A 19,908-nucleotide genomic window follows, 5' to 3' on the forward strand; every position below is an offset into this window, starting at 1 on the left:
CAGTGAGACCCTGTTTTTAAATAAAATACAAAATAGGGCTGGGGATGTGGCTCAGAGGTTGAGTGATTCTGAGTTCAATCCCCAGTACATGCCCCTCGCCCCACAAAAAGAAAAAGAAACTTAAAGAGTTTTTTTCTTTATTATTGTGTTGCTTCTTTGCTCAGGAAAAAATGAAAATGTTAAGAGAAATTCAACTAAGAAATTTTGCTTTTAATAATCAGAAAAAAATTGGAAAAATGGAGATGCATATATATGATATTAGTTATTAATGTATGGCCTTTCGATCCAAATCCATCATGTTCTTCTTGCTCTGCCATAATGGAGCTGGACTCTAAGCAATTCTGTTTTGATAAGTGGACATGATTTGAAGTTTTATCAGTAGAGGGTCCTAGGGAAGATGCTGAAGGAGACAGGGCTTTCTCTTCCTAGAATCTAGCATGCTTGTTTTCTTCTTGGTTCAACTATGTGGCTGACAGTGGCATTTGTGGGGACATCTAGTGATTCTCATCCCCAACAAGTATCATGGCCCTCTGTGAACAGCTTCCACATCCCTGAAACAGTTTGCCAGTGAGTTTCACTGCTACATTCTACTGGCACATCCCCAGTTTCTCAGTGAATTCTCAGGAATTTTCTTCCTGAAAATTCCACCATCACCTCAAAAAGTGAGTAGTTCCCTCCTTGCTAGGTTTGGCTTACAGCAGCTCATTGGACCTCTCTACCATTTCATTGGTCATGGCCACCATGACTTCTCAAATTTTAGATCCCAGCTCCAAAAGGGAGGGGACTCTTCCAAATTTATTTCTTAGATGGGTACTGTACACTAGAGATAGCAGCTGGTTTCTCTATGCTATTCTTGTAATAAGTACTGCTTTCTATCCCTTCCATAGTTAGTCTCTTACTCCTAGTTCACATTTCTTTTTATTAAACATCCCTGTTCAAATTACTGTGTGTTTTACTAAACATTTCCTTTTCAAATTACTGTCCTGTCTCCTGGCTGATCCTTGACAGAGTAAATCATTGAAAAAAGATGAAATAAACTGTAGAATACTATGCAGGAATTAAAAAAGAATAAATCAGGCTTTTGTGAAAGACCAATTGCTATAGGAGTTGCCTCTCTCCATAAACATATAGGAATTTTCACAAAATGTATGAAATAATTATTTTCAGACCTTGTACTTGAAGCAGCACGAGACTCTGATCTCTGAAAGAAAAGATACAAATGAAGCTAGCTCTACAATTTCCCCAGCCTGGAGGCAGTTTTCAGACTATAGTACAGAGAGGGATACTCAAACTGAGAGTCTTGCTGAGTTGAAGAGAAAGATAGCAGAATACAAATGAGGCCACAGTGCCAGAAATTTGCAGGATGGAGTTCTGAAAAGAGGGAGCTCCACAAAGAACTCTGGAGATTTTTACAGGGGCCTTCAAGAGGCTTTGGCTGAGTTCTGTCTGCACATACATGGAATAAAACACAATTAGGCCTGGAAAAGAATCACCAGAAGAACTTCTTAGAATTCCTTAAGTTCTGGGAGTTGTAGAAAATTCCACAGAATGGAAGATCTAATATAAAAGGCATCAGAGAGAAGAACAGTCATATCTCAATAGTGTAGGTAATTCATCCTATAGTAAGATTGCTCTTGGCTTTCCATAACAAAGCTTACAACAAGCCTCAGAAGATCTGAGAACAAAATCCAACACTCTTATAAGGAATACAGCAGAATCCAGTAAAATTCAACATGTTCAACATCCAATCAAAAGTTAACAGCCATTTTAAAAAGCAGGAAATATCCCATCAAGAACCTTTTTTTTTCCTTTTTGGTTTTTAATTTTTGTATGCTGAACAGCCCATGGACATTTGTACATATATATATATTTGTCTCAATCTTCTCGTTTCTAGCATTTCTTGAAGGTAGCTATTTTCTTGACTCTTTTTTAAGGAGTAGAGTTTTTGATTAGTATACCTTGGTTTTATTTTTTGTTTTGTTTCAAATTATTTTTCTCCTAATTCCCTTGATTATCTTCTTCTCTTTTCTTTCCCTAATAGTCAAATTCTACTGTTCTCTCTTTCACTCTTTCTTTTACTCTTTACTACTATTCTGTCTTATCCTCTCTCTTAATTACATCTCTGCATTCTCTTCACCTTTTTGAATTAGCAAACCCTTTTGTAAACATAATATCTCTACTGTTGGCACTTCTATACCATTTTTGTTTATATTGCCAGCTAAAGTTGTAGATGCCAAAAAAGGAAATAAATATTTAGTTTAATGCTGAATATTGGGGCTGGGGATGTGGCTCAAGCAGTAGCACGCTCGCCTGGCATGCTTGGGGCCCGGGTTTGATCCTCAGCACCACCTACAAAGAAAGATGTTGTGTCCGCCGAAAACTAAAAAAAAAAAAAAATAAATATTAAAAAAAAATCTCTCTCTCTCTCTTTAAAAAAAATGCTGAATATTGGGGGAAAAAAGAGTACAAATTCTTTCAGTGATCATATGTATTTATAGGAAATAATATTTATATTATTTAGATTGTTTTCCTTCTGAAGAATTATTTTGTAGATTTTCGGAACATTTTATATCTGGGCAACAAGTTTAGGGAACTGAGTGTAGTTGTTGCAATCTTATGTATCTGATTCCTGAGTTTTTCCTCTGTTCTCCCCTTTTAGGACAGCCAAGGTAGTGACATAGCCATTGGAGCATGTCTTGAAGGTATCTTTGTGAAACACAAGAACGGAAGGCCTCCTGTGATATTTAGGTATTTTTATTATCTCTGTAAGATAAGAAAATGTGTATTCTGTGGCTCCCATTGGTGGATTTTCTTTTTTTAGTACTTAGAGTTGTTAAAAAGATTACAAGTCTTTCCCATGGTCTTATTAGAAAATGGAAATATTCTCTTCCTAGAGTGAGATACCACTTGAATGTAGTGGTTCATTAATATACCACTCTCTTCCAAACCAGTGTGTAGGGGCTGGGGTTGTGGCTCAGTGGTAAAGCGCTTGCCTAGCATGTGTGAGGTTTGATTCCCAACACTGCATATAGATAAATAAAAATAAAGGTTCATTTACAACTAAAATATATATATATATTTTTTTTAAATGTGCAGAAAAAGTGTTTATAATGATGAACTAGTTTTGTCCCCCTATGATGCTAGGGATGGAACCCAGGATCTCTTACATGCTGGGGGGAGCTCAACCACTGAACAACACCCCAGCACCAAGATCACTTAACTTATAAAATGCTTTAAAAAATGTGACCCTTTTCTTGCTATATGGGGGCCATTCTTTGTTTCGCGTGAATTTTTCATTTGAGCTAATTTCTAGGGCTATTTGTTTTGGAAAATTTAGACCATTCTTTTGACTCTAGTTATGTAACAAAATTCCTAAAATACTAGCATCTCAGCAAATTTCAATTATTTTTGTGATGTTGACTCCCCCTCCCCCACCAATTATAAAAATGTTATATTTGTGGAAATCTTGGAGTATATGTAGTAGGAAAGACAGAATGGATGTCTATAGTAGCTATAATAGTGATGTGTAATTTCTTTCTCTTTTTTTTTTGGCACTCAAGGGCATTCAACCACTGAGCCACATCCCCAGCCCTTTTTATTTTTTATTTTGAGACAGTATCTTGCTAAGTTGCTTAGGGCTTTAATAAGTTGCTGAGGCTGGCTTTGAAATTGTGATCCTCCTGCCTCAGCCTCCCAAGCAGCTGGGATTATAGGTGTGTGCCACCACACCTGACTGTGGTATGTAATTTCTGAGTAATGAATGAAATTATGGTTAATTCCTGGTATTCTGTGTTCCAATTTATATCTTAAACAAAGTAAAATGGGTTATGTTGTTCAATCCCTACATCATAACTTTTTAAAATCTGTAATTTTAGAAAACTCAATGTTATTTCATAGAAGTATTTTACTCTGAGAGTCTATCTTGATGAAAAATTAAGTTAATATTATTTTTATAAAGTAGCTTGAAACAGATTCTGCCACTTCAGTTTTTGGTTCCTTTGTGTCTGCCTTTTTATCATGTGCAGTTTATCATGAGCCAGGTGCTAAGCTGAATATTCACATTAATCTTTGTAACAACTCTGAGCAACAGGTATTATTATCACTTTGCATGTGGGATAATTGAAGCTTAGAAAAGTCAAGTTATTAACTGGCCTAACCAAGACTAGAACTGATATTCTCCACTTTAAATAGCTCCTTTTCTCGTATCTCCCTTTATTCCTCTTATCCCCGTACTATTCCCTGCCAACACAAGTTATTCAAGTTTATTTTGTCTTGAACTAGTTTTTCCTTTTTAGAATTGTTTCCCTAAGCTGACACTCTCCCTTCCGTTCCTTTGCTGTACTGTCTTTGGGCCTTACGTTCTCTGCAGAGAACAGACCTGGCTCGATGCAGTCACTCCTACACTGCACTGCTCTAGACAGGGCTGCTCCCCTGGCAGTTCTACCTTTTCCTCAAACCAGTTACATTAAGTCTTCCCAGCATGCTGAGTTGAGGGACAGGGAGAGGAACGTGGACCTAAGTGCAGGACTCTGATGGTACCCAAGGGGTCTCATGGAAACTTGAGGCATCTACCAGGTTGTCTTCATCACTGGATAGGAATGTGTTCAACCATCTTATTTAATATGATAATAATTTTTAGGCTTAAAAAACATTGGATCAGTACTAAATTGATTTTTAATTTTGACAGATTTTATGTGGGTTTTCTTTTTTTTAGTACTTAGAATATGGGTTTGATCATCTGTAATGCAACTACCAAAACTATTTGAGCACGTCACGATTTTCGGAAAGTTTCAGGTTTTGGGATGGGGATGTAGCTCAGTGGTGCTTGCCTTGCATGGACCAGGCTGTGGGTTTCATCTGCAGTGCTGGGGGAAAAAAATTCTTTTCCCAGATATTGGAACATTTTATATTTTGAATTTTCAGATTGGGGATTTTCAACTGTCAGTCTATGTAAATTTTGTTTTTATAAAGTAACTTAAAACAGAAAAACTCCAGAGTCTGAAACACTTATTTCAAGTAGCTCAGGGGACATATATTCAATCTGTTATAGTGAAGTCAATAAAGTAGGTTAAAACATTTTATTCCAGCAGATTGTGGTGGTGCAAACCTGTAATCCCAGTGGCTTGGGAGGCTGAGGCAGGAGGATCGTGAATTCAAAGCCAGCCTCAGCAAAAGTGAGGTGCTAAGCAACTCAGACCCTGTCTGTAAATAAAATACAAAATAGGACTGGGGATGTGGCTCAGTGGCTGAGTTTCTCTGAGTCAAATCCCCAGTATCCTAACCCCCACCCCCAAACCCATTTTGTTCCAGAGCTATTTATCCCTTTTATAAAAGTACCCAGCTATCTAATAAAATCAAATACTAATATATAAAAGCTAAGTATGATAAAATTTAGAAAGTGCAAGATAGAATTTTGTGTCCTAGTGAATATACCCACAGTAGTTCACTCCTTAGTTCTTTGCACTTCAATGTCAACCTGACGGTTTTCAGAGCGGTCCTCCTGGCTTCTGTGCCTTATTTCATCCTGTTTACCTATAGCACTTAACAGGACTTATTTGCTTTTATGTTGTATATGTTGACACCCCACCTTCTAAAAGAGCTCTTTGGAAGCAGTGCCTTACTAATTTTAGTATCTCTAGAAGCAATGTGAGTTAATATTTGTTCTGGCATTGTTGTAATGGGCACCCTTTAAAATGTCGAGGCACTGGCAGCTAGCTAACATAGGGATTTTTTGTTTGTTTGTTTGTTTTAAACATTTTTTTAAAGGGGGGGGGAGAGAGAGAGAATTTTAATATTTATTTTTTAGTTATCGGCGGATACAACATCTTTGTTTGTATGTGGTGCTGAAGATCGAACCCAGGCCGCACGCATGCCAGGCGAGCACACTACCGCTTGAGCCACATCCCCAGCCCCAACATAGGGATCTTTGACCATCAAGCTAATCTGGCAAATGAGGATAATATACTCTAATTTTTTATTGAGTTAATTTTTACAGAATATGAAATTTACCATTTTAGTAATCTTAAGCATATAATTCAGTGGCATTAAGTACGTTTTTGATGTATATCTTTTAAATAGTCTTTTCCTCATTTAGTGTACAGGTATTTACTTTATAATTGCTGTCACTTCAATTAGAAAATGCATGCTAGCTGATGAAAATAATTATTTTCTTTCAAAAATGATTAACAAATACTAAGTTATACATCAAGCTTTAAGGAAAAAAAAAGGTCATATGTTCTTTCTCCTAGTATACACATACTCACATTGCTCTTCTGTGTTCTGCAGGTGGCAGGACATTGCTAACATGTCCCACAACAAGTCCTTTTTTGCGTTAGAGCTGGCAAATAAAGAGGAGACCATCCAGTTTCAAACTGTGAGTAAACATGGAACACTTCACTCTGCATGGAACACTTCTCCTGAAAGTTAATAAGTTAGCATCTCTGTGGGCTTTTGTAGGTTTGGAGGGGAAGGTAGTATTAAAATTATACTATTTCATAATTTTATAAGCCATTATAAAGTTTTATAATATAACACTTTACAAGGTGACACTTGGCAAAAAATAGTTGCTCGGTAAATATTTTTGAGTAAATGAGTTTTTTAATAAGTAAGTACTATCTGATCCTCCTGATCTTTGAGACTAAGCAAGTGAGAAAGTAAAGACCAATATCTGAATCCACGGACAAAAATGAGTGGCTCTTCAGATCTGTTATTTAACAGCTATTTACTTATGCATTCATGACAAAGGCAATATTTAGTCACTGAATCAAATGTTTTTATAAAAAAGTCTTTGAATATATTTGTCAAGAATGAAAGTTGATATTTTTATAAGTTTTAAATTTCCAAGTCATTTTGAAGTGGTTTAATACCAGACTTACACTGTTACAAAAGATATTTTTTTTTGTCTTCGAGTCATTTAAATCCTACTTTAGCATTCATATGATAGGCATAGTGTTAGAAAATGAAAGAACCAGAGTGTGTGGAAAGTGACTTTAAAATAGTGTCACCCAAAAGTGTCTTGTCCTCAGACAAACTCTGCATTAAAAGTATCAAATCGTGTGTGCTTTCATGCTACTTTATGTATATTTTGTTTGCCAGGAAGACATGGAAACAGCAAAATATGTATGGAGACTGTGTGTCGCTCGACACAAATTTTACAGATTAAACCAGTGTAACTTGTGAGTATCTTCTGCTCATGGAAATTGTAGAAAATAATAAAATTTAGGAATTTTAATTTTGAACCTTATAGTATCGCTTAAAAAGGCAAATTTTATCAAATCACAGCTTTTTCTGACTCTTTTTAAAAGCTCTTTATTTATGTTGTATAGTAAAATGACATCTCCTATGTCTACGTTTGGTTTTGGACCAACTTCTATTAGTCACAGTTATTCCTCAGAGATTTCTTTCTACTAGTTATTTGAACCATTTTATTTTCACAAGCTAAAAAATGGAATATTATTCTTTTTTAAAAATCACTGCTCTGGTCAGCATTTTAGGTAAAGATTACTCAGCTTTTCAAACCATTTTAACTATTTATGCCCCTTCTTCCTGGTGTATGTTTTTAGTAGCCCACGTGGGTCTCCCTGTCTGCTGGATGTTCCCATGAGAGTACAAACATGCCGTGGTGTTCCACTCGTCCTTCACTCTACCCTCCCCTCTAGTCTCAGCAGGTGTCCTTGCTATTCTTATGGCGACTTCTTTTAAAGAGTTGTGCATATTTGTTCTCCTCTTCCTTTCACCCTGTCTCCCTGGGCCACCACTCTAGTGACATGCTTGTCATGGTCAGATGACCTTCACACAGTGGTCATTTCGGAAGTTCTCTCCCACTAAGTCCTGCAGCCCTGAGCACTGCTTCTGGGTTTCCTCCCTCCAGGCTGTTTCTTCTCAGCGCCTTGCTGGGTGAGTGCTGAGACTCCTGTCCCTCTCTCCTCTAGGCCTTATCACCTGGTCTCGGGCTTACCTACCAACAGCGCATCAGATTTTACCTCGAATCCTGCCTTTTCCCTGCGTTTTCCCTCCACATCCCACTGCCTACTTGACATGTCCCTCTGGGTACCCATGAGGCTCATCAGTTTGCTCTGTTTAAAACTAGACCTCTTGATCTCTTGTCCGCTTCCTGCCCCAGTCCTGTTTCTTATGTTGACAAGTGACAGCACACTAGACACAACTACTTGCTCAGACTCCAAACTCAGGAGTCAAACTGGATTCTTAGTTCTTTTCATACCACTTCCCATTCATCAATAAGCCCAGCTGCTCTACCTTCAAAACAGATCTGAAATCTGACCGTGTGTACCACCTCCTCTGCTAACAACTTTATATCAGCCACCATTGTTTCTCCTCTGGGGTACTGGAGTAGCTTCTGACTCGCTGTTTCTGTGCCTCCCCTGCCTCTAGCTTATTTTCCATAACTCAACCCGAATGATCTGAATTAAACGTGTGTTGGATCCCCTCACTCTTCCTAAACCTCTCCATTGGCATTCCATCTAACTTACCATGTGTACCATGCTGGACGCGATGTGGTCCTTGCCTGGCTCTGACCTTGTTTACTGACCCTCCTCCTTGCTCGCTCTGTTCTATCCACACTAGTATCCTTGCTGGGCTGTGAGCATGTTTCACCCCTGGGGATGGGATACTTGCTTCTTTCTGCCTGGAAAGCCTCCTTCCCCTCATTACAATCACATTCAGATGTGATCATCTTCAGAGGCTGTCTCTGATTACCCTATGTCACCCTCCTCCAATGTTATCTGTCTCTATTTATCCCTTACTCCTGTTTTATCCTTTTTCATAACATCTAACACACCTGACTTTGCATATTATCCTGTTTTATCCTTTTTCATAACATCTAACACACCTGACTTTGCATATTCATTTGTTTGTTAGTTATCTGCATCCCCCATTGCAGGTAAGGTCCACAGTGATGCACAGGGACAGACACTCTTCCTGTCTTAACCACTGAATTCCCAACACCATGCACATGTCCAGCTCATTGTAGGCCTTGATGAATTTGTTGAGTGAATCTACGGAGACAGATGTTAAGAGCTGTTTTGGGGGATGTCTGGGATGCTGTAGGATCCGTTAGGAGAAAGGTGCCTAACCCAGAACTCCCAAGTTAGGAAGTTAGGAAAGTCTTCCCAGCACCCTGACATCTAAACTGAGACTTGAAAGGTTTCACTCAATCGTACAGCTTTTCTATTTTGGGGGGTTAGGGAGTACTGGGGATTTAACCCAGGGGCACTTAACCACTAAGCCATATCTCCTACCCTTTTAAAATTGTTTTTGTTTTGAGACAGGGTCTTGCTAAGTCATTTAGGGCCTCACTAAATTGATGAGGCTCGTCTCAAACTTGCAACCCTCCTGCCTCAGCCTCCAGAGTCACTGGGATTACAGGCTTACACCACCGCACCTGGCCCCACAACTATTCTTTAAGCTATCCTCTCTCCTCTGAACTATGCAGCTGCCTCCCATCTGGCCTCCCTGCCTGTGTCACTTGTTTCCATTCAGTCTTCTGAATGGATAAGCAAAAGATGTAGCACAGCGGCTCTTAAAGTTACAGGTTAGGGTCAAATCTGAGCACGTTCGTCTTCTCCACATCTCCCTGGCTACGGATTAAGTGCCGACTCCTGTGGTTCACCATCTCTGTTTTATATTCCCTGGCCCAGCCTTGATTCTGGCTCCCAGAACCCATGGTTCCTAATCGTGCTTAGGCCTGTCTAGCCCAGTCCTTTTCTGGAATGCCCTTCCTCCCCGTGTCTGGCACATTCATAGTTATTCTCTAAGATTTAGTTTTAAATGCAGCATTCTGAACTCTACCAAATGTCTAGTTTTCTTAGTTCTCACTAAGTTCCTTTTTTTTCTTTCTTTTGTAACAATGATTCTAATAATACATAACTAATTCAGTAAATGCTTGTTCTGGGTCAGGCATCATGAGGAGGACTTGTGTCTTCTTTAATCCTTATGGTCACCCTGTCTGGCACATTTTTATTGCTGCTTCTTTATTGATGAAGACTTGAAATGTCTTATTCTTGCTATTAATCTAGTATGTGGAGTAGCAAGACTAGAGCCTGTGTTCTTAGCCTCTGAGAGACGGCTAGCGTATTTCATGTCTGCATTTTCTTATAGATTTGATTTTTGTCTTATTTGCCTATGGCGCTCCATGAGAATAGGGTCTCCTTATTCATCATGTCCTGTACCTGGTAGGTGAGGGCTTAGTGAACCATGGAAACCCGAGTGAGACAATAATGGGATCCCAAGGGAGAAGAGCCCTTTTACTCTTTTTCTGTTTCTCTTATTGCCTATTAGAAATTGGGGCCAGTGGGTGAGTCTTTTTAATTATTTTAATTTTTTTTTTTTAGTTTTATATATGACAGGAGTATGTATTTTGACATATCCTACACACATGAATATAACTTCTCATTTTTGTGGTTGTACATGATGTGGAGTTACACTGGTCCTGTACTCATATATGAACATAGGAAAGTTATGTCTTATTCATTCTACTGTCTTTCCCATTCCCATGGGTGACTCTTCTTCTTTTTTTTTTTTTTTTTTTTTGGTACTGGGGATTGAATGGGGCAGTCGACCACTGAGCCACGTCCCCAGCTGTATTTTGTATTTTATTAAGAGACAGGGTCTCACCGAGTTGCTTAGCACCTTGCTTTTGCTGAGGCTGGCTTTGAACTTGTGATCCTTCTGCCTCAGCCTCCCCTGCCGCTGGGATTACAGGCATGTGCCACCACGTCTGGCCCAGTGGGTAAATCTTAGGAGGTCATTTTGTGAAAAAGAAAGACTGTGGAAGGGCTTTGAGTTTCACATGGTGTGAAAGAACTGGTCAGGAGTGACAGAGAATTGGCAGAGGCATCCATTGGGATGGAGAACCATCCAGTGATTAGAACATGGGTCCTAGGCCTCCTCTCTTCCATGTTCTCCCCACCTCCATGTTTGTATTTGAGTCCCTACCACTGGTTCAGGGATGGGGTTTTAGTAAGTACTGATAGGGAGGAGGAATCTCGATTTCTTTGTGGGTCTGGACAGTCTTTTCTTCTGACTGCCAGCTTTGGAGTCCTGTGTGCATTTCTGTATAAAAATGTTTCCCTCTGGTGGTTAGATACAGGGGTGCCACTAATCCAGAATCTGCATTTGGGAAATAGTGCAGAATCAGTCATTTTGAATAAATCATAGGCATCCATGGTAGTTGATAGTTAATACCTTTTTCTTTTTCTTTTTTTCCTTTGTTATTACTGGGGATTGATCTAGGAGTGCTATACCACTGAGCTACATTCCTAGCCCTTTTTAGTTTTTATTTGGAGATAGTATCTCACTAAGATGCCACAGCTGGCCTTGAACTTGTGATTTTCCTGCTTTAGCTTCTGAGTAGCAGTTAATACCTTTTTTAAAAAATATTTTTTTAGTTGTCAATGGACCTTTAATTTATTTATTTAGATGTGGTGCTGAGTATCGAACCCAGTGTCTCACACATGCTAGGCAAGCCCTCTACCACTGAGCCCAATTCCAGCCCCAGTTGATGGCCTTTTTTTTTTATTTTTTATTTTTTTAGTTGTAGATGGACATAATACCTTATTTTATTTGTTTTATATGTGGTGCTGAGAATCGAACCCAGTGTCTCACACATTCTAAGCAAGTGCTCTACCACTGAGCCACAACCCCAGCCCCAGTTAATGCCTTTTTGAAAAGCATTTTTTTTTTTTTTTTTTGCAAACTATCACCTAATAATTCAGAGGGAAAAGCAATGTGGTAAATGGTGTAGTCTTAGAAATCTAGTATTTTTGGAATGTTGCTGTTCATTGACAAATGTGAATAAAATGACAGTAATGTTGTCCTTAGTTGCATATATGTGTATATTAATCTGTTTAAGGGAAATCTAGAGTAATTATCATTATTATTATTATTTGCAGTACAGGGATGGGAATCCATGGGTGCTCTATCACTGAGCCATATCCCCAGCCCTTTTTATTTTTTTATTTTGAGACAGTGTGTCACTAAGTTCCCTAGGCTGGCCTTGAAATTATGATCCAAGATTACAGGTGTGTGTCACGTCACCTGGCCAAATTTTGTTTTTAATCTCATAGCCAGTAGATTATGGAAGCCCATTTCTGTGAGCTATTCCTGTGCAAGTATTTATGATTCATTCTGGGGGAAATGGATATTTTCAATGTGCATATTGTTTCCCATGGAAAATAAATTAAGCTTTTAATATTAGCTTTTGATGTTTTCCTGGGTAAGAAAACTAAAAGTCTCAACAAGCACTATTTAGTCACATTTAATATTTTAATGATTCTGAAGTATTGGTAGACTTGTTCTCACAGTCAAATTGGTAAACTCTGATGTAATGGACAGTTAACAGAACTGCAGCTAGTCTAGACCTGGACAGTGGATTCTGGACTCAGTTCAGGCTTGGGTGACTGGTGGCTCAGAGATGGTGTCTACATGTGTAGAAAGGACATCTTCACTAGAGCCTTCCTTCACCTGAGCCCTGAGTTATGACGTAATGGTGTTAGGGCCTTAGATAACTCATCAAACCTTGGCCCAGTTGAGTATTTATACAGTGGTATGGTCCAGCATTACTCTCTACCCACAACCCCAAACAAGGTGCTTTATGAAACAGAATCATCTCTTCATGTCACTCAAGCCTTAAAAATGTTAGATAAACATCCCCCCTTATAAAATGGGGACAATGGGCCTTTTAGGGTTGGATTAGGAATTAAATGAGATAATGATGTTAATCAATTAGGTAGGAAAAAAAAAAAAAACCTCTCTATTCACCCTAAGCCTCAGAAATGGTCATCTTATAATCTATATAGAAAAAGACTGGGAAATAGAAGGATAGGAGGACTCTTTTTTTTTTTTTTTTTTTTTTTTAAGGTACCAGGGATTGAACTCAAGGGCATTTGACCATTGAGCCATTTTGTATTGATTTAGAGACAGGGTCTCACTGAGTTGCTTAGCACATCCCCATTGCTGAGACTGGCTTTGAACTTGTAATCCTCCTGCCTCAGCCTCCAAACTGCTGGGATTACAGTTGTGTGCCACCACGCCTAGTTAGGAGGATTCTTAATGTAGGGTCTGTTCCTCTTTTCTCTCAGTGGCTGTATTTTCCAGCCTGTAAAAACCAAACCACAGACGGCCTAAGAGATTTTCTCTACAGAAACTTGGATTCAAGCATGTCGCGACCAGCATGCTGCTGAGAGTTGGTGAATGTTCCCTGTAATTTAGGGCTGGTTATGGTGAATATAACTGCCAGTGTCCACCTCTGTTCTGGAGACTTACATCAGCTGACAGGCTGGCATAGGCCCTGCCTGGAAGGGAAGAGGGGCTGCCCTGTCATCTTCAAGGCTGACTGTAGGCTTGAAGAGGCTAGGAATTCTGGAAGAAGATGGAGCACCCCTCTCCCCTGCTAGTCCTTGACCCTCAGAGGTACGGTAAGGACCCAGGGGCTGTGGGATGGTAGTGGAGGTTAGGAGCAGCAGATGGTGGGATTTCTCTTATCCCTCCTCAACAAAGCATGGGAACTGGCAGCTCAGGCAGAGTCAGAGGAACTTCCCTTTCTGAGCAGGTCCCTGTGTAGATGAAGGTCACTGGAAAAACACATGTGTCACGGGGGTTAGGATGAGGCTGGTCCCTCCTGCCATCAGTACTCCAGTTACTTGAGATAATCTTTGCCATCCTTGCTCCTTTCCCTGCCTGCAGTGTCAGGGAGCTGCACCTGGAGATGTAGAAGTGGGGCATCTCAGAGCCAGACCAGCTGGGTCCCCACACTTTTTTTTTTTTTTTTTTTTTTGGTGCCAGGGATTAAACCAGGGGTGCTTAACCACTTAGCCATATCTCCAGCCCTTTTTATTTATTATTTTGAGACAGGGTCTCACTAAGTTGCTTAGGGCCTTGCTAAGTTGCTGAGGCTGACTTCACACTTGCAATCTTCCTGCCTCAGCCTCCAGAGCTACTGGGATTACAGGAGTGTTCCTGGCTAAACCAGTGCTCTTGAAGCACTTTGGACATACTGCTCTAACTTGCCCTGGAATAGGGAGGGAGAGGAGCTTTTTTTCTTCTTTACCCTTATTATAGAAAGTTCAGGAAGAAAGTCATTGAGGTAAACATTCTTTAGATACTTCTACCATCCAACACTGTTTTTGTACATCAAAATCTCTTCTCTTTGCTAGTTATAAACAAACGAATGAATGAAAGTAGCTCACAAAGTGGAGTCAGACAGCACTTAGAAACATGAGCTTAACTGTAAGTGCTCGGTAATGAACATCAACTTCAGTTCCCATTCACTGGGTCATTAATTTGTTCAATACACATTTGTGGGTTTCCTTGTGTGCCAGGCAGTGTGCTGGGCACCAGTGGTACCATGGTATGCTCTCTTCCTAAATTAGTTGAAGTTGGGGAAGGGATAAGACAAAAAAATTATCAGAGGCTATCTGAAAAAAATGACACACTGGCCTGTTTGAATGCTGGTTCTGCCACTTGTATGCCATGTGACCAGGAGTGGCTTACTTAATCAAGTATCAGTTTCCTATCTGTAAAATCAGGATAATAACTGGGGCTCCCTGATGGCATTGGTGTTCAGATGCCATGAGATAATCACGTACATTCCTTAGCACAGTTTCGATTAGCATTATCATTTATTTTACTTTGATGGGCAGCCTTGTCTCTGCCCACCCTTCTCACCCCGCCCCATATTGCCTGTGCGGGGGATCAAATCCAGAGAGATGCTCTACCACTAAGCTACATCCCTAGCCCTTTTTAGTTTTTATTTTGAGAGAGGGTCTTACTACATTGCCCCACCTGGCCTCAAACTGTGATCCTTCTGCCTCATCTCCCAAGTCACAGGGATTGCAAGCATGCACTACCACACCTGGCCTGGCAGCCATTTTAAATTGTCTTCTCTTGTGTGTACATTCCAGTGATTTCTTCTAAGAATTTTTTTTAGCTGCCTTGTTTTTAGCGCACCCATGAGTATAGAAACCATTCCCCCAAATTTGGAAAGCACTCCAGTAGTTACAGCATTTTTGTTTTATGTGCTAAGTTGAGGATAGCTGTTCTCAGAGTGAACTGTACATGGAAGAACTGTGCCAAGGAGAAAGAGGTTAAACTATTAGAACTGATGGTGAGGCGCCTGGCTCAAACAATTTGGCAGGTAAAAAGCTGTACTAGACTGTTTTGTGTTTAGCAGAGGACAGTGTTCGCCTCCACCCTGGGTGCTGCCAGCAAGATGCCCAAATAGCTAGCATGGGTGGAGTTGCTCCTAAGCTCTGTATCCTTGGATTTTTTTTTTTTTTTTTTTTTAACGTTTAACACAAGTTTTATTTTTGCCCCAGGCTGGACAACTATGTCATGTTGTTGCTGTTTGTCCATAGTGGATCCTACCAGCAACCCTTTCTCCCCATTTTTGAACTTATATCATTTAAGAGTTCAGTCCAGTCAGACATCAAGTCTTGGATAGACTAAATATGAAGTTCATAGGACCCAACCTGCCCAAACCTAGCCTTGGTCATAAGGATAACAAGAGGCAAAGTAAATTTCAAAGTGACAAAATGCAGTGTTTTAGAAATGCAATTAAAGACTATTCTAAAAATAGCCCAGAGGCCCTGTGCAGACCTGCCTCACTAAGGAGAGTACTAGACGGATGGAGCAGGCTTTGGAAAAAGACATCTGTTTTCCATCAACAACCTGAATACTTTCCAGTGGTTCAAAAGGAAATTACAGAAGTCAACCTGTAAAAGCAGTTAAAGTCATCTGATATTAATTCCTACTATCCACTAGTTTTCTTTTGTCTCAAAAGTTTTGTCAAAATCAGCTTAATATTCAGGGTTTCAATGGATACTAATTATTAGAATGATCAGAATAATGTTAATTTAGAAGACAAGAGACTTAACATTATGATAAATTCTCTGATTAAAATGGGTTGAAAATTTTGTTACGATGGCTTTTCTAGTAATTAGTCCTTAGAGCATTAACTTAAGGTCACAAAATATTTTTGTAGTCAGTAATTGTATGTCACATAAGCCCATGAGCTAGGAACAGATGGTAAAGTTTTTAAAAAAAGTTCCTTGGCACAGTTGCTTAAGTTATCAACAAAGCCAAGAATCCAGTGTATTTAGGTTCCTAGATCTTATTTGCAATAAAACTGAACACAGGAAAAATAAAAATCTGCTTCTGTTTAAAAACAATAGTTAGAAATTAGCTTTTCTATTTCTTGTTCCTTTTTTACCTAATTGTTTATTCAAAAATTGGATCTGTGTGAATAGTTTAAAATCTCAAATTATCAGGCAGAATTCCTTAATACACTCAGTTACATTAAAAAATATATATATCTATTTAAAACCAATTCACTGGGTGCAATGATGCATTCCTGTAATCCCAACTACTTTGGAGACTGAGTTAGGAGAATTGCAAGTTTGAGGTCAGCCTTAGCAACTTAGACTCTGACCCTGACCCCTGACCAAAAAAAAAAAAAAAAAAAAAAAAGAAATAAAAAGTGCTGGGATGTTGATCAGTGGTATAGTGCCTTTGGGTTCAATCCCAAGTACAAAAAAAAAAAAAAAAGAAAAAGAAATTAGAACAGTTTCTTGCAAAGAAAGGTAAATGGGCTTAGCACATACCCACTGAACTTTGCTTTCCCTAATTTATTTCCTTAGAAGAAATATAAATTTTTAAGTCACTAAAATTACAAACTTATCTTTTCCTTAATGTTTGGAGTATGTGGTAAACAGAATTAATTAAGGTAATTTCCATTGCTTTGGGCTTCTGGGCTGAAAGTTGATGGTCACCCCTACCAGGACTGTCAGTGGAGGCACTAGTGCAAACCCAGCCCACGGGAGACACCGGTGCTGAATCCTGTTTCCCATGGGATGAGTTTGCTAGTGAAGGAAGCCCAGGTGGCGACGCCTCAAAACATGCTCAGAGGGCTTTAGGCAGCAGGAAAGGGCAGAGACCCCCCCCAAAATGAGAGTTTTTTTCTTCTCTCTAACCAATCTATAATTGGTCTAGTTTGTCTTTTTGGCTTAGAATATTTTTTATTTTACCTTTCTTAGTTTATTTTGTTAGAATTTAGGAAGTGTTTGCACTCTTCTTAAAGTCATCTGTTTTTATAGGCAAACTCAGACTATCACAGTGAACCCAATCAGGAGGAGGTCATCTTCAAGGTTGTCTCTGGTAAGGAGGAAAATATAATTGTTTTTTCCTTTTAGTGGTGTCATTTTCCTTAATAAAATATGCTTTTGTTAGTGTTAATTTTGAGTTTGACCCATAAAAGTATGATTATATTTGATCATTTTTATTCAAATGATGATTTTTCTATAGACTCAACATAAAATTTATTTATTAAACATATTTAAATATTAGGTCCAATTAAATATTATAAATTTTAACTATTAGCCAAGAATAATTGTAAGTTGGAAGATATTTAAATTACCTGAGGATTTTGTCTAATAAGATTGACTATATTATATAATAAACATCCTGTATTCATCTGTTTATTCAAAGGAATTAATTTCTTACATTTTTTTATTTTTTTGGTTTTTTTGGTAGTGGGGATTGAAATGAATGCTTTACCACTGGACTATTTTCTAGTCCTTTTAATTTTGAGACAGGTCTTGCCAAGTTGCTGAGGGTCCCACTAAATTGCTGAAGCTGGCCTTCAATTTGTGGTCCTCTGCCTCAGCCTCCTAAATTGCTGAGCAAGATTACAGGCATGTGCAACCACATCTGGCCCATCTTTAACTTTTTGGATGCAAATTCTCTTGTGTTATCTAATGTCCTTGGTATCAGTGCAAAAGGTTTGGCATTGCATTGTGGGGAACATGGAAATAATAGGTATAGTAAGACCTATGTCTTCATGTTTATTTTCCATATGTAATATATTTAACCCCTTATGCAGTTTTTTTTAATGGAGGGGAAGAATTCATCAGAGAATTATGTTATCTCTATTACATAGGCAATGTGTTTTAACCCTGTGTCCAACTTTTTATTTCTCAGCCTAAACCCCAGCCCTATGTGATGCCTCCCCCGCCCCAGCTGCATTATAATGGACATTATACTGAGCCATATGCTTCTTCCCAAGGTAAAGTACACAAACTCTGCAAAGCCTCACATTGTTATTACAATGAAAAATAACTATGAAGACTTGGAGGTCTTGAAACCTGGATAGTTTTTGGCTGAAGTAACACTCCAAATTGTTATTAATATAGCTTGTATTTATAGAAAAGCCATTACATTCAAGTTCTTGAATGTATGTTGAAAATATGCAATATCAAATTTTGATGCTCAGATGCTTCCAAATTTGATCAGTGGGAACTTCTTTAAGCTGGTTCCAATGTCCTTTAACACTCCCCCATTGCTCTCTCACTTTCTGGTAAAAGCTGTCCCAGGCTTACTTTGTTTCCTCCCTGCCTGATACCTTCCCACCATAAAGGTTTAAACACTTCATTATGGCAGTTTTCATGTGGGAACTATAGGAAGCTATATTTATTTTTTAATATTTATTTGTTAGTTGTAGTTAGACACAATACCTTTATTTTATTTGTTTTTATGTGGTGCTGAGGATCGAACCCAGGGCCTCGCACGTGTTAGTCAAGCGCTCTACCACTGAGCCTTAACCCCAGTCTGGAAGCTTTATTTACAACAGTGCCCCAACACTGAATCTTGAGTACTTCTTCAACGTTTATTCCATACTCTGTGTATAAGTCTGTACTAAAAGCCAAGGGAGTTGGTGCAGATGAGTATCTCTCTTAGAATCTAATTGTAGGGAATGAGACAAATGTAGTTACAACTTGAATATAAAGAAAATTCCATCGCTGTGCTGTGAGAGAGCATACAGTTACTGTGCCTTTTGATGGAAGACAGACTCATTGTTTTGGGAACATTGAGAACAGCTTTCTGGTTCTCAAGAGGTGGCTGCATTTCAACAGTTAAGGGAGGCAAGTCCTTGACTGACTGCAACTCTGGTTTTGGTGGATGGTGAATGCCTTGGCACAGAATGACAAAGGGGTGTTTGGCAAGTAGGAGTTGTCCAGTTGCCCTATCCCATCAGTAGCCAGGAGGGAAGGAAGTGTGAAGGGATGAAGGCAGATTGTGACCGTACTCCTTGTGCCAGGTCTTACATGTAAGATGAGCATTTCCATGCAGTGAGGCAGGCAGTTGGGGAGACGTGCTTGGATATGGATCCTGGGTGTCCACCTCTGGGTGGTTTTGTATTTCTTCACTGTTCTCCTTGCACCTGCCTGTCTGTTCTTGTGTGCAAGCCCCTCTCACCAAGGCTCTTCTCTGCATTGTCAGTCTCCTCCACTACCTTGGTCTGTGAATGCCCTGATTTTTTTTTGCTCTTCTCTCTCTCCAGACGATGGTTTTAGGTTATTTTTTCTTTTCTTTTTTACCCTGTCCTTCTGAGTGATCGCCATGTGCTGCATCTGCTTGTTGGATAACCTTTCCTTCTGCCTTTGCTGCTGTATTGAAGCTGCATCTCCAAGGGCCCCATCATCCCCAGGTCCTCCACACCATCAGAGTCAAGCATCACTTTTCCCATAGAGCTGCCCTTCTCCTTTCTGTCAGTATGGATTGTTGTTCCCCCAAAGTCTGTCTGTGCCTTCTTCCCTCCCTTTGGGAATGTCTACAGCAGTGTCATCCACGTTTCAAACCCCTGCAGGGGGGACTGTCAGATCTTCATTTTCCACCCCATCAGCACTCCCGTGCTGCAGCCCCACACTTCCTACCGTCTGACAGGTTGCTGTGGCAGCTACAGGGGTTGCTGCATGTGAAGAGGTTGGCTTAGGTGGAGCACTCCATGAATGGTATTAGCTCCTGTGACTTGCTGAAAATTAAAACATTAAATTTGGATTGTCATTCTACTCTGTAAGCGGCTTCCTTTCCTGTGTTCCTTACTTCATTTTTTGTGAT

General features: G+C 39.4%; 1 protein-coding gene across 1 annotated transcript in view; it reads left to right on the forward strand.

The window, feature by feature from the left end:
* Ptpn21 (protein tyrosine phosphatase non-receptor type 21) overlaps positions 1-19,908 on the forward strand; it is a 77,696-nt gene that overhangs the window by 40,290 nt on the left and 17,498 nt on the right. Inside the window, exons 8-12 of the mRNA XM_076849777.2 lie at positions 2,660-2,748; positions 6,286-6,373; positions 7,096-7,175; positions 17,109-17,169; positions 17,992-18,076. Coding sequence (XP_076705892.1) covers positions 2,660-2,748; positions 6,286-6,373; positions 7,096-7,175; positions 17,109-17,169; positions 17,992-18,076 — 403 coding nt within the window. The remainder of the gene's footprint in view (positions 1-2,659; positions 2,749-6,285; positions 6,374-7,095; positions 7,176-17,108; positions 17,170-17,991; positions 18,077-19,908) is intronic.

Source organism: Callospermophilus lateralis, chromosome 3, assembly GCF_048772815.1.
Source record: "Callospermophilus lateralis isolate mCalLat2 chromosome 3, mCalLat2.hap1, whole genome shotgun sequence".
NCBI classification, from domain to species: domain Eukaryota; kingdom Metazoa; phylum Chordata; class Mammalia; order Rodentia; family Sciuridae; genus Callospermophilus; species Callospermophilus lateralis.